This window comes from Argentina silus, assembly GCF_951799395.1.
Source record: "Argentina silus genome assembly, chromosome: 1".
NCBI classification, from domain to species: Eukaryota; Metazoa; Chordata; class Actinopteri; order Argentiniformes; family Argentinidae; genus Argentina; species Argentina silus.
Window position 1 is genome coordinate 16,103,417 of NC_139655.1, and position 12,486 is coordinate 16,115,902.

General features: G+C 41.6%; 2 protein-coding genes across 4 annotated transcripts; one reads left to right on the forward strand and one right to left on the reverse strand.

Annotated features, from left to right (window-relative positions):
- Positions 1-2,453: 2,453 nt before the first annotated feature.
- On the reverse strand, positions 2,454-6,332 carry extl2 (exostosin-like glycosyltransferase 2). The gene is made up of 6 exons (XM_083693347.1): positions 6,185-6,332; positions 5,443-5,873; positions 5,099-5,169; positions 4,745-4,860; positions 3,613-4,056; positions 2,454-3,293 (listed from the first exon to the last, which is right to left on the reverse strand). Exons 1-5 carry the CDS (start codon positions 6,187-6,189, stop codon positions 3,660-3,662), a joined length of 1,020 nt encoding a protein of 339 aa, XP_083549473.1. The 5' UTR covers positions 6,190-6,332; the 3' UTR covers positions 2,454-3,293; positions 3,613-3,659.
- Positions 6,333-6,461: 129 nt separating this feature from the next.
- LOC310821423 (putative oxidoreductase ZK1290.5) lies at positions 6,462-11,585 on the forward strand. 3 transcript variants are annotated; one of them, XM_083693458.1, is made up of 8 exons: positions 6,462-6,584; positions 7,429-7,677; positions 7,996-8,097; positions 8,206-8,297; positions 8,440-8,622; positions 9,011-9,070; positions 9,420-9,520; positions 10,327-10,457. In XM_083693458.1, the coding sequence occupies exons 1-7, from the start codon at positions 6,509-6,511 to the stop codon at positions 9,513-9,515; spliced, it is 858 nt and encodes a 285-aa protein (XP_083549584.1). In that variant the 5' UTR covers positions 6,462-6,508; the 3' UTR covers positions 9,516-9,520; positions 10,327-10,457. The 3 variants fall into 3 exon arrangements, with proteins under 3 accessions (XP_083549584.1, XP_083549585.1, XP_083549583.1); XM_083693459.1 differs by having other exon boundaries at positions 8,440-8,576; XM_083693457.1 differs by lacking the exon at positions 9,420-9,520 and having other exon boundaries at positions 10,327-11,585.
- The last annotated feature ends 901 nt before the right edge of the window (positions 11,586-12,486 follow it).

Here is a 12,486-nt window from a genome sequence, read left to right on the forward strand (position 1 = left end):
ACATTTAATGCAATTCTACATAGTTTTCAGCAACATTTTGAATCAGCAGTTTGCTTGCAACCGAGCCATGACATTGAGAAAGCCCCCGCTATCCTGTGTCTTAGTAATTTAGTATGTATACATATTTCCCTTTGAGAGTGTTATACCCCCAGTGTCGTTGCATTGAGCAAGTGATGAATTGTTTCGATGTGCCTCATTGAGCAAGCATAGGCACAGTGCCACAGTGCCCTGCATAAGTAATGGGGCAGTGAAGCATTTTTTCTTCTTTTTGGCTCTATACTCCAAAAGTTTGGATTTGAAATCAAACAATTATGATGTTTGATTTCGGACTGTACAAGTTTCTCTCCTGTTAATAAAAAAAAAAGGCATTGTGACTGCCTATGGCCCCTGGTCTGAGCATTGATTATTTTATCTTATGATGACTGATAGATAGATGATTCACTTACTTAAACAAATGTATTTGTTTTAAGTTGCTTTGGATAAAGGCGTCTGCTAAATGCCATAAATGTAAATGTAAATGCAGTATGCTGTGTAGATCGGTGGGAAAAAATCCTAATTTAATCTATTTCAATTCCAGCCTCTGGGGATCAATCAGACCATGATGATTGTAAATTCAACAATATGATCTTATAACCTAACGTATTCATTCAATTCAGGTGAAAAGGTTTATGAGATGGTGATTTAGGAGCCTTAATGGACAAAATCTGACCAGATCTGGAGATTCACAGGGCACCACACACATTGAATTTTATGGACATCCTCTCAGAGGACAAACAGGTCAAAGGAGGTTTTAAAACACAGGTTTTTTTGCAAATAGCTTACCAGGGCACTTCTGTATATCGCTGAGCTCCCCTCTGTGGTGTGCTGTCTGTGTTATTTTTAATAACCACAGTCTTTCCCCCTTGAAAGGAATACTCATCTACTCGCTCATCTTTTCGAGTTGTATAGGGAATGTCATAAGTCCCTTCAATGTTCCTATCTGAAGTCAGGTTTAGGTGCAGCCTACATCTTCATTTGTGTGTTTGTGGATGTGGAGAGCTTTGAGTAGCCTATGACTGAATGTTTGCATCCAAAACCGACTGGGGCAATTACAGTGTCACCTAGCATACCTGTGGTCTAGACAGCTTTAAAACATGCCCCCCCCCCCGAAAAAAATAAAAATAAAAATAAGTAAGTGACTGGTTTAGAAGCACCATGATGATCAAATTCATTGACATTTTAAGAATTCTGACATGGTGAGTGTGAGGCTATTGTTTTCGGGATCAATAATGCTGCTTCCTATTTTAGCTGTCAACCACACATTTCAAAACTAGAAGTAAAGGGGGAAAGCGTCAACAGGCTTGTGCGTAAGGTAGGCTATGCAGTTTATGAAATTAGAAGACATCTGGTATTTCATGAAATATGGCACGATAACATTTTTTCACCAATTTTCGCTATTCAAAAAATGTTGCTATTCAAATCTCACCAATGTATGATGGTTACATCATTGGACAAATAGAGTTTACCTCCTCTTTGTTCCAAGCAGGTTTTTCCCCAACATCAGAACATCATGTCTGCCAACACAAACACTGTAATTATTATTCTTTTAGGCCCTGCCAACACCAGCCCACCACTGTGTCGCTCTGTCCTAGGAAACTTCCCCTGCATGTCGCTTAGTGGTGAAAGGGAAAACAAAGTAAAGGGGTCTAAATTGTGTGACAATTGTTTGTTTATAACTTCCCATTTCCTCATACGAGCCTCACCCAAAACAGTGGTAAAGCATTCTTTTAGGACAGGAATTTCCAAATTTAAGTGTGGGCTCAAGAGAAAGTGAAAACAAGGTCCAAAGGACCTAATCTCAAACCCCAAACTTCACGTTGTCCAGAAAGAGAATACAGACAGGTGTAATCACTCTGGTAGGTAACTCCACTTTGCCCTTTAATATGCCAGATGGAATTCCCACTATATAGCTGTAGTGCCTATCAAGTTCTTTTCAGGATTTAACATTTCTGGACAGGGCCCATTTGATTATCCTGACCTGAATCAATCTTGTGTTTAGAGCACTACTCCGTCAAACCTGTTAACATACTGTTGCTGATTACATGAATCAGAACGCATTTTTACAGCTTAGGAAGAATTATGTTAATGCTCACCACCAGCATAGAATGAACAGGGCCCAAATGTGCTCTTGCACTATGCATCAAAAGGCTAGCTGATTGCTTGTATTCTTGAAGAACATTGCAGATACAGATTGTACAAATAGAAAACCAAGATAAAGGGACGCTTAGTGGCATAGCACACTAATGCGCATACCATATAATCGCAAGGTTCCTGGTTTGATTCCGACACTCGACATATCTTGCATGTCATCCCTCCTCTCTCTCTCCCATCCTTCCTGTCAATCTCTACTGTCTCTATCCCAATAAAGCAGAAATGCCCTAAAAACATATTTAAGAAAGAAAACACAAGTTGAATTCTTTATTCATTTTGACAGTGCAAATTTGTTTCCTAACCTCAAAGAACCAGCGAAACCTAATTATTGACAACACAGCTCTTACAAAAGGCATATGCACACAAAGCAAAGACTAAAACAAAACAAAAAAACAAATCAATGACAGTAAAATGTTCCAGTGATACAGAGTACTGTACATACTGTATACATCAATTGTGTAAGACACCTTCCAAATGATGCATCAGCTCAACATTTGAGATACATAGCCTAATATAGATTTTTGGAGGATAAACCATACACATATGAGGCAGATAATATCACATTAATATGAATTAACAATGTATCTGAGTTTAGGTAGAAGGCTTATTTAAATGCATCAAGACTGGAGGCTCTGGCCCAAGAACATTGTGCAAGGGGGTCAATGGATTTTACATTGTAACAAAGTCATCATGGTATAAAAGGAAGGCCATCTCCAGAGACAGAACTAGTTTTCACATGAGCAAGTCATGGCAGCAGTCATATGCTGTACACTTACAACTGCTATGCACTACCTGGTTTGAGCCAAGCAAAAGTAGAGAGCTTACTTTTGTGCAATGGCCGACATCTGCTGGTTGTAAAAGCAATTGCATTACATTAAGTAAACATCCTTCATTGTCGACAACCAGACTAGATGGACGTTCTGGACAATGAGGATAACACAGTTTTGGCAACTGCGCACAACTTCTTGTTTATTAATACTGATGTCATATGTCTGATTGCATAGCAGGTAAGAGTCCTCTTTTGCAAAGTATCTTCTTTGACCACCATCCATGGAATTATTATTTGGCCCTAGGATTAGGGCAAGTAAGTCTGATATGGTCTCCTGGAAGAGAAAAACAACGGAAACCTAACCTTGAGTTGCAGAAAAAATTAAACCATATCCCTGACCAAAATGTTCAAATTTGTATAGAATGATCTCACAGAATGATATGATAACATCAGATATCAGATATCACACCAAGGTGTCTCATTACTCAAATGTGTAATCACGTTTTGTTGCACTATCCAGTATCTTTCATTCTCTGCCCTAAAATACTACAATATCAACCATTGATTCCAAGCAATAAACCCTCCTATCCACCCTCTGCATCCTCAATACTCTCACCCCCAACCCTATGACATACACCTGAGCACTGACCCACCTGAGTACCGGTTAAGCGTCATCTATGCATGTCAGTCAGTCCATCAGTTAGCTCCGGCTCTTGTGGTTGGCGTAGCTAGGGAAGCCAAATTGGCATAGCATGAGGTTGGAGTACCTCAGGGGCATGGAACCATAGATCTGTGCCAGCCTGTTCAGGCAGTACGACCGCTGGAGCAGGTGTTCAGGTCTGTGCCACATACCCAAGTAACCACTTCTGGCATCCCTCTCCAGGTTACGCAGATCTACAGGCTTTACAAAGACCCCAGAGGGTTTGCCTTTGCCCCCGGACCCGAGCCCTAGCTGTAGTGCTACAGCAAAGTTCATGGCGATGTCATCGCAGTTCTGTGTCTCATCCACTAAGGTATGTACTTCTGGTGGCTGGTCCTGGAACAGCTGCAGGTAGCGGCGGTGGAAGAAGGCTGCACCAATCAGGACCATGGAGTACCTGCAGTAGGATAAGATGACCAGACCAGGGGATACAGACAGGAGCATTACACACTTGCATAATGTCAGGATAGATACACCAAAAGTTCAATAAATTCAATAAAGCTTAATTGGATCAACATTATGCATTCATTAGCCACTTGAATACGCGCACTAACCTCTGCTTTGCTGATGTTACAGGAAGTCGCAGGCTGTTCGACTGACATTTTTATAGTATCAAATAAAGGCTAGAAATATTGGCAATTAACTGTGGCTTTTCTTTCCTTGTCAGTCAAATGGGTTGTATAGTGGAATCTGCTTCTAGTTAGTTACGACCCTGTGCCGCTCTCTGTGTGTTTGCATGCGCACAGATAGGCCTGCGCTCGGATAGGCGTGTTCTCTGAGGATAGGCCTGCGCTAAGATGTTTGGCCACAAGACATCCCGTGCTTGCTTGACTGGACGCTGAAAGGGTTTGCATGTTGAGTAGGTCACACTCTCAAATAGGCTTACACAGTAGTGACCTGACACCTGACACTCGTCTTGTCATTTCCCTGGTGCAAGCACACACCAGCTCGCTTGGATTTAGTTTGATTGTATAAAGTGGCTAATATGAAACACTCTAAGGGCAGGCAATACACAATGTTTAGATGTTTTCTCTTTGTTGTATACCTGACATCCCCATGAGTTACTGTGTCAGAGGGTAGCCTACCTGTCACCACCTCCCATCTCTGGGTCCTGGAGCTCAAAGCTGCCGTAGCTGTAAACTCCTGTTGCCGTTGTAACATGTTTACGGGGGACAAATCCGACTATCTGCTCAGGGAATTGCTATTGAAGGAGAGACATGAGGTTAAGATCAGAATAAACGTATGCATTGTGAATGCATTGTGCCTATTCTGGGTCAATATTGACAATGTGTCCTGCTCTAACACAGTGACAGTAGACAAGATCATATCGAGGAGTGAGCATGAGCATACTGTAATTCATGTGTTATAATAGTGTAATGTAATACACTATTGATGGGCATATTGAATGATAAGGTAAAATCGAATGACCTGTGCATTACCTTCCACACTGAGAAGGCAAAACTGATATCTGGAACGCTGATCAAAGTGTCGTCATCCAGCATCAACACAGCTGAGAATAAAATCAATGAGATCATAAAAATGATTATATATTACACTCATAATATTGCTAAGGAATCCACAACACTTTCTTGCATACAGACAAACCCCTAATAAGACACAATAGTGCATTTCAATAGTCTGCAGTGCCTTCCTCTCCTCACCTCCTTTCCTTCATCTGCACTAATATTAAGTAATATGGTCTACAGAGGAATGCCTGTCCAATTATTCGTGAACTCTATGAAGGAGGCCATTTTGGGGTGCCTGCATAAAGACACACACACACCGTCAGTATCTATCTCCATGAACGGTTGCAGTCGGTTGCGCATGCGATTGGCACTCTGCTCTTTGAAGACCACTGGAACGGGATGGGGACCCAAGGAGTCCCAAAGCTCTTGTGGGGTCCTCTCACCGATATTATTCCACACAATAATAACCCGCCGTAGGTGTGGCACCGCCTGGTAATGGTTAAGGAGTTTCAGGACGATGTCAGTGCGGTTGTAAGTCTGAATGACCACGGTGAAGGCCGTTTCAGTTTGACGTCGGGGAGCGGCGTTGATTGTGGCTCTGCGCTTAAGGACTCCCATGATACCGATATCTGCACGGTCCTCGGCAGGAGGAAGCAAGGCGGTCAAGGCTGCACCGACCAGCAGAAGCAGCAGTATCGGCGCCATAAGATACGCCCGCCGAGGACTTTTACAGCCACGGAGAAGAGCCCTGTGTCCGGGGAAAGGGTATGAGAAACACACAGACGAACTTTTTTGATAGCGTAGACAATAAAGTAGGCCCAGCCACTCTGAATAAAGCAAGGCAATGCCATGTCACATTTTCAATTAGTTGACAACATCGATACGTTTTGCTCGAGCTGATTATCGTGTTGATAGTTTCTCGCGCTGCTCATGTATAAGTTTATAGGCTACACACATCAATTTGTCCTTCGCTGACCATTACAGAACTGACTTACATATGTTTTTGCGTGCATGCACAATTGAACATATAGTAAGAAGCAAGAACAAATAGCATCCCACCTCATTTTATGATCATAACTCGCATTCCAAAACTATTATGCTATTTTTCTCCCACTCAATTCCAGGAGCCTTGTGATTTACGCAGACGCAGTAGCCCCATTCTTTCGACGCGAAAGTATTAGTTGGCAAGTTCGAGAAACTCGAAGAAACTACAAAATCCACGACGGTCTTTATAGGCCAACCTCTTGCCGCAAAGTAATGGGATTTGAATTTAACTGATTTTACGACGTCTACTAGTGGCTCCCTTTAAACGAGAAAATTCTGCAATAAATGATCAAAAATATTAAATGACTATATCGTACGCGTATATACAGTTGAAAAAGCATGAACTCTCAACCGGTTTTGACTTGTCCTACAGTTTCTCTCTCCAATGGACTGCAAATTCCAATACTTGGACTGGGTGAGATTTTGTATTTAGATACCGGGTAGGCTATATTCCGACACAAACATATTTCATATTTTTGGTGAATTTCATGTTGCGCAGAATTTTGCAGTTTGCAAGTTCTGCAGGCTGCTGTAGTTCCGGAGGAGGTGTTTCACCCGAGATAATGTAATCATCATTTATGTCTGGCAACATTGTATGATACAGTACACACGTTCATGTTGACCAGCAGCAAACTGCTGTAGCCAACTGTCCCCCAATCCTTGTTTCACAGAGATCTGACGTCAAGCTGTACATTGATAGCCAAAAGGCTACAGTTTAGACCTGTAAAATAGATGTCGGCTGTTCTAGAAATGCGACTCTATAGTTCCTTCAAGGACCTCAAACTTTTGTTAAAAGGTAATGGATATGATATGGACTAAATAGGTAGACGCATTGGAGCTCCAAGGATATTCACTAGAAGTCGTGGGGTCCATATTAATCTCACTAATTTACAGTTGACCGTGTACCCTCTCCTGCACTAATCTGAAAGGTTAAATTCGACATAGAAAGCATTCTTCAAATTCTTTCAGATTAGTGCATATGGACATATTGAAAATGGTGTTCATGTTCTTCATGTTCTTCATCTGCACTGATGTGAAGAGTTGGACTAGTAAAAGGAAATATGTTAAAGGCAAATCCTATGTTTTCATGTCTGCACAAAGCAGAAGAGGGGACCAGGAAAAGCCTCAGACAATATCATTGTGAAATGTATTTAATCTAAATTATGTTAAACAAGTTCTTTGCAATAGTTTGTTTCAAGTTCAGCCTACATGTTAAAACAGACAAAGTGATGGTCTTTCCATCTTCATCCTCTTTCAAGGAACATCGCATGATGGCGGGTATTCACACAATGCTGTCTTGTATGCGCTCCGTGAGTGCGCTGTACGGCACATTGACACAGCCAAGAGGTACGGCTGTGAGGAGCAGCTTGGTAAAGCTATTGAAGAGAGTGGAGTACCACGGCACGACTTGTGGCTCACCACCAAACTGTGGCCAGGAGACTATGGCTACAGAACTGCCAAGAAGGCCTGCCATGACTCATGCTCCCGACTAGGGGTGGAATACCTCGGTAAGAGTTATTGGCAAGCTCTGGATACTTTATTTGACCTTTGTTTAATCAGGTTGGTTAATACATGGGAACCAATTTTAATTTGCGAGAGGTGAAGACCACAACAACAAATGTAAGCCCTGAACCAGTTGAAGGACATACTGAAGTTTATTATTTTCTTGACTTGTCATGGCAATGCCCAATGATGATCCAGTCCTGGAAGTAGAAAGATGCTGAGGCCTCTGGTTGGTTTGCTGTGTATATGCTAAGCACTAACCATCTCTTACTTTTCTACATCCCTTCTCCCTCTTCCTCCTTTCCTCCCTCCCACCGTCACAGACCTGTACCTGATGCACTGGCCAGACTCCATGGTTCCTGGGCGGTTGAATAGGGAGGTGAGGGCAGAGACATGGAGGGCTTTGGAGGAGCTGTATTATGAGGGTGAGAAATATGGATAAAAAAATAGTTTATTATTATATAATAACAGATTATATAAGCATATTTATCTTGTGTAAGTCTGATCTTTTTCTCTGTCTGAATGTGAGGCAGGGGTGTGTCGTGCAATTGGAGTGAGCAACTTCCTTATCCGACACCTGCAGGAGTTAAAGGAGGACTGTAGTGTGGTGCCACATGTCAACCAGGTGTGTGTGCGTGTCTGTATGTGTATGTGTGATGTCTTTGTAACATCAGCTCCCCCAGGCTTTTGACCCAATTCAAAGTCAAACCCTGGCCCCTACTGTAACAACAGGAAATGCTATCACAGTGATGCCCCTTCCCCCTCAGGTGGAGTACCATCCGTTTCTACAGTCTGAACAGCTGGTGGAGTACTGTCGTCAGGAGGGTATCGTGTTCGAGGGCTACTGCCCCCTGGCCAAGGGGAAAGCCCTCACCCACCCCACCATCCTCGAGCTGGCACACAAGTATGGGCGCACACCCTCTCAGATCTGTATCCGCTGGAGCATACAGGTATTGTAACCCTCCAGCTGCAGGGGATACAATATAAACCCACAGCCCTCGCTTTGTTTATTATTACCTCTTTGTTTCAATATCAAGTTGCCTTCCTCATACACATTTTTGTGGCTATTTTCTTGTTATAACTTTGATATTCAACCGACTTGCACCTCGCCAATACAACGTTTTTCCCAATACCACCTTGTTAAATACTTGATTATGATTGGTCAAGGGGTGTTCAAGTGGTGGTCATCATTTTGACATGGTTCCACACAGTTAAAAAGTTAATGTTTTGAAGTAAGCAAAACATTTCTTATTGCAGCTCCATAGTAATACATAAACATATTGAAGGTTAAAACCTTTTGTTAGTCTTACTGCTTTTTATCTTTTTGTTTGTTTTCAGAATGGAGTTGTCACCATTCCAAAGTCCACCAAAAATGAGAGGATTTTGGAAAACTGTCAGGTACTGTAAGTTGGTTGATTAACAAGACAATGGAGAGTGCTGAAAATAATGTGCATATTTGTACCTAAAACTCCCACTCCCCAAATGAAAGAAAAACTTATGGAATGGGGACATCTAAGCTCCATCTGAACATTGCCAGCCTGTTGGTTTCAGTAACTCTATTATGAAATGTGATAAACTATCCATTTTGGATTCACTAGATATGTTAAACAGTAATCATGAGTTCAAAAATAGATCCAGCTCTCCTAGAACAACATATATCTCTGTATCATACCACCATTTTCGTTCTCTCAACTTCCACCCCTCCCCCTTTCCACTCGCTGGTCCTCCTGACTCCTATCACTCCCAGGTGTTTGGGTTCCAACTGGGGGAGGCGGACATGGCGGCACTGGGCAGGTTGCATAATGGGAGACATGTGAGCTGGGATCCCACATATGTGCAGTAACACAGGTGCAGCATGTCTTCACTGCCTTTAAAAAAAATTGCCTGTTGGAAAACAGAAGCAGAAGCTCTTAGCTATCACTCCATGATCGACTACTACTGTATTCTGTAGCTGACTATCATGCCTTAGTTACTCAATCAGTTCCCAGCCCCACTCCTTCTTTTCTCACATCTTTCTGTCCAGCCTCTTTATTAAGGGTAATGGCTTTTCTTTCCCTCTCTGGTGATCCCTGAATCATGAGCAATGCTCTATCTTTGATTATAATTTCTCATATTTTAATGAGGTTAGGTTCAACCTCTTCTCCAGTTATTTGAGCACAAAGTTTTTCATCCTCTTTTCTTTTATTTCAAAATGTTTTTAAATAAACAGTGCTTGACCTATATTCCTGAGCTTGAGTTTGGCTTCTGTGTACAGCTCTGAATAAAAGTCAGTGCAACTGCACGATCAGCAATTGAGGTAATTGAATGACCTTGCCTCAAGACACAGCATCATAATTTACTCTGACACTTGTTGACACAAGTGTCCTGTGAGCTGTGGAGGCTGTCCTGACATGATCTGTCAGATGGCACAGCAAGACAACACCAAAACAGACCACAATGAATGGAACTAGCCTGGGCAAGCATCTGAAACAGAGACAAAGCGTTTGTTAACGTGCTTGACAGCGGCCGATTAAGACACCCAAACTGATTATAGTGGGAGAGGTGTTTTTTTGCCTCAAAGCTCTCTCAATTAGGATACAGTGTTATGTCCCTGATCTCAAGGGGGCGTTGCTTTCTCGAAGATAATGATGTCACTCACTTTTGTCTCTCTTCAGGTCTTTGGGTTCTCCCTCTCTGAAGAGGACATGGATCACACCAGGAGACTGCACTGTGACAGAAAGCTCATTCACCTTAGCTACCCACTCTGGAAAGGATAAAAGCAAACTAGTGTGTATGTGTGTGTGGCTGAGAAACATTTACTGCTAGCATCATCCAAGTGCCTTATGGAAATTAGTGTCCATGTAACTGAAAGAATAGTTACTCTACCACCTACCAGCTTTATTTCACTGACCCTTAAGATGTTCTTGATGGCATGTCGTTTGATCTTCACAATCTCTTATTTGTAACTCAAACTCAAACGCATCAAAGGAATGAATATATAACGGCTTGATGCAGTTAGTGCAATAGATATGGGACCAAATACTAACTTCAAATTAATTTAATATACTTTTTAACCCACCCCTAGGGCAATCTGGCATTCAAACAATAACACCACGCCACTTTTTTTGGTAAACAGCTGAGGAATGGGGCTGGAGAAATTAATAGATAATTCTAATTAATAGATAAAGCTTTAGATGCAAGGACTGACCATCCAAATGATAGTTTTCACCATGTTTTTATAGTGTTTGTTTACAATGACATTGTTTACAAATAATGGAGTGAAACAATTGTATATGTTGTGTTCTGATGGGGCGTAAGATGGTTGAACCAGAGATTGCATATACTACACCTTTTAAAGGTGGTTGAACTAAGCTCTAGAGGCATTTATACATTATATTCTTCAAAAGTCAATGGCTATATACAGTGCCCCCCATAAGTATTGGAAAGAGGAAGCATTTTCTTTTAGCTCTATACTTTTAAAATCGAACAATTACTATGGGGTCAAAGTACAGATTGTCAGCTGGGTTTTTTTTTCAGTTTGGGTTCACAATTTAGAAAGTACAACATTTAAAAAATATACTCCCCCTATTTCAGGGCTCCAAAAGTATTGGGAAAAAATAACATATAATGTCCAAATAAAGCACTTATGTTAAGTATTTGGTCCTTTGCAATAACTGCCTGAAGTCTGTGACCCATTAACCCCACCACACGCTGGGTATATTCTCTGGTGGTGCTCTGTCAGGCCTGTACTGCAGCCATCTTTCAGTTGTTTGTTTTGAGGTTTTTTTGCCTAACAGTCCTTCCTAAAGACCTCTTCACCCCCACTACCCCCCCTGTACTAACCCTAACCCCAAATCCAACCCTTGAGACCTCTTCACCCCCACTTCTCCCCTGTACAAGTTCTCTCCTGTTAATAAAAAATAATGACTGCTAATGGCCCCTGGTGTGATTTATGATGACTGTTGGATAGATGATTCACTTACTTAAACAAAAGTATTTGTTCTAAGTCCCTTTGGATAAAGGCGTCTGCTAAATGCCATAAATGGAAATGTAAACAAGATGTTTCTGTACACTTCAGAATACATTCTGCTGCTGCTGTCAGCAGTAACATCATCAATGAAGGTAAGTTAGCTAGTTCTTGTGGCAGAACAGTGCTGCTTGAAATTTGTGAACCCTACAGGGATGGTCATTATTTTTGTATAAAATCTTAAAATGAACTCCTAAAATCTTTATCTAAACCCCAATTTGTAATAAAGACATTCCAAATAAAGGACACAAACAAAGAAAATATGATATATATTTTCATTGTTTATTTAATGAAAGTGGTTTATTTAAACTCAGATTTAATGTATGCAAAAATATGTGACCCTCTTCAGCCAATAGCTTGTGGCACCTCCATTAGCAGCGATAACTTGGAGTAAACGTCTCATACAGCCACTAATCACTCTGACATCTGTTTTGAGGAATTTTTGCTCACTCCTCCTTACAGAACTCAGCCAATTGAGTGAGGTTTGAGAGGTGTCTGGCATGAACTGGATATACACCTTCATATGACTGATACAACTTGCGTAAATACTGTGATTACATTTTCTCTTGCCACACCTCTAAAGTTCTATAGCCATTGTTCTGAGAAACTCTGTATGATTACCATATGGATAGCTGTGGTGAGGAGGGAGTGGTGAGGAGGAGCAAGAACAAGGGAACAGACCCATCTTGCCGACAGGAAGGTGGATAAGTGTGAAATGTTGAACGCCGATTGATCAGTAAGAAAGTCTCCCCATTGTTCTTTCTCTCCCGCCCCATCTCACGTAAGCACAAGCTCGCCGGTGATAGCC

What these genes read in the sequence shown, in the direction of transcription:
- extl2 (XM_083693347.1), bottom strand. An exon ending in TTGCCTTCTCAGTGTGGAAG is followed by an intron (nt 4,861 to 5,098) that starts GTAATGCACAGG and finishes CTCCTTCAATAG; the next exon opens with CAATTCCCTGAGCAGATAGT. An exon ending in GAGATGGGAGGTGGTGACAG is followed by an intron (nt 4,057 to 4,744) that starts GTAGGCTACCCT and finishes ATCCTACTGCAG; the next exon opens with GTACTCCATGGTCCTGATTG.
- LOC310821423 (XM_083693457.1), top strand. Translation starts at nt 6,509, where the DNA reads ATGAACTCTCAACCGGTTTTGACTTGTCCTACAGTTTCTCTCTCCAAT. An exon ending in ACTAGGGGTGGAATACCTCG is followed by an intron (nt 7,678 to 7,995) that starts GTAAGAGTTATT and finishes CCACCGTCACAG; the next exon opens with ACCTGTACCTGATGCACTGG. An exon ending in GTATCCGCTGGAGCATACAG is followed by an intron (nt 8,623 to 9,010) that starts GTATTGTAACCC and finishes GTTTGTTTTCAG; the next exon opens with AATGGAGTTGTCACCATTCC.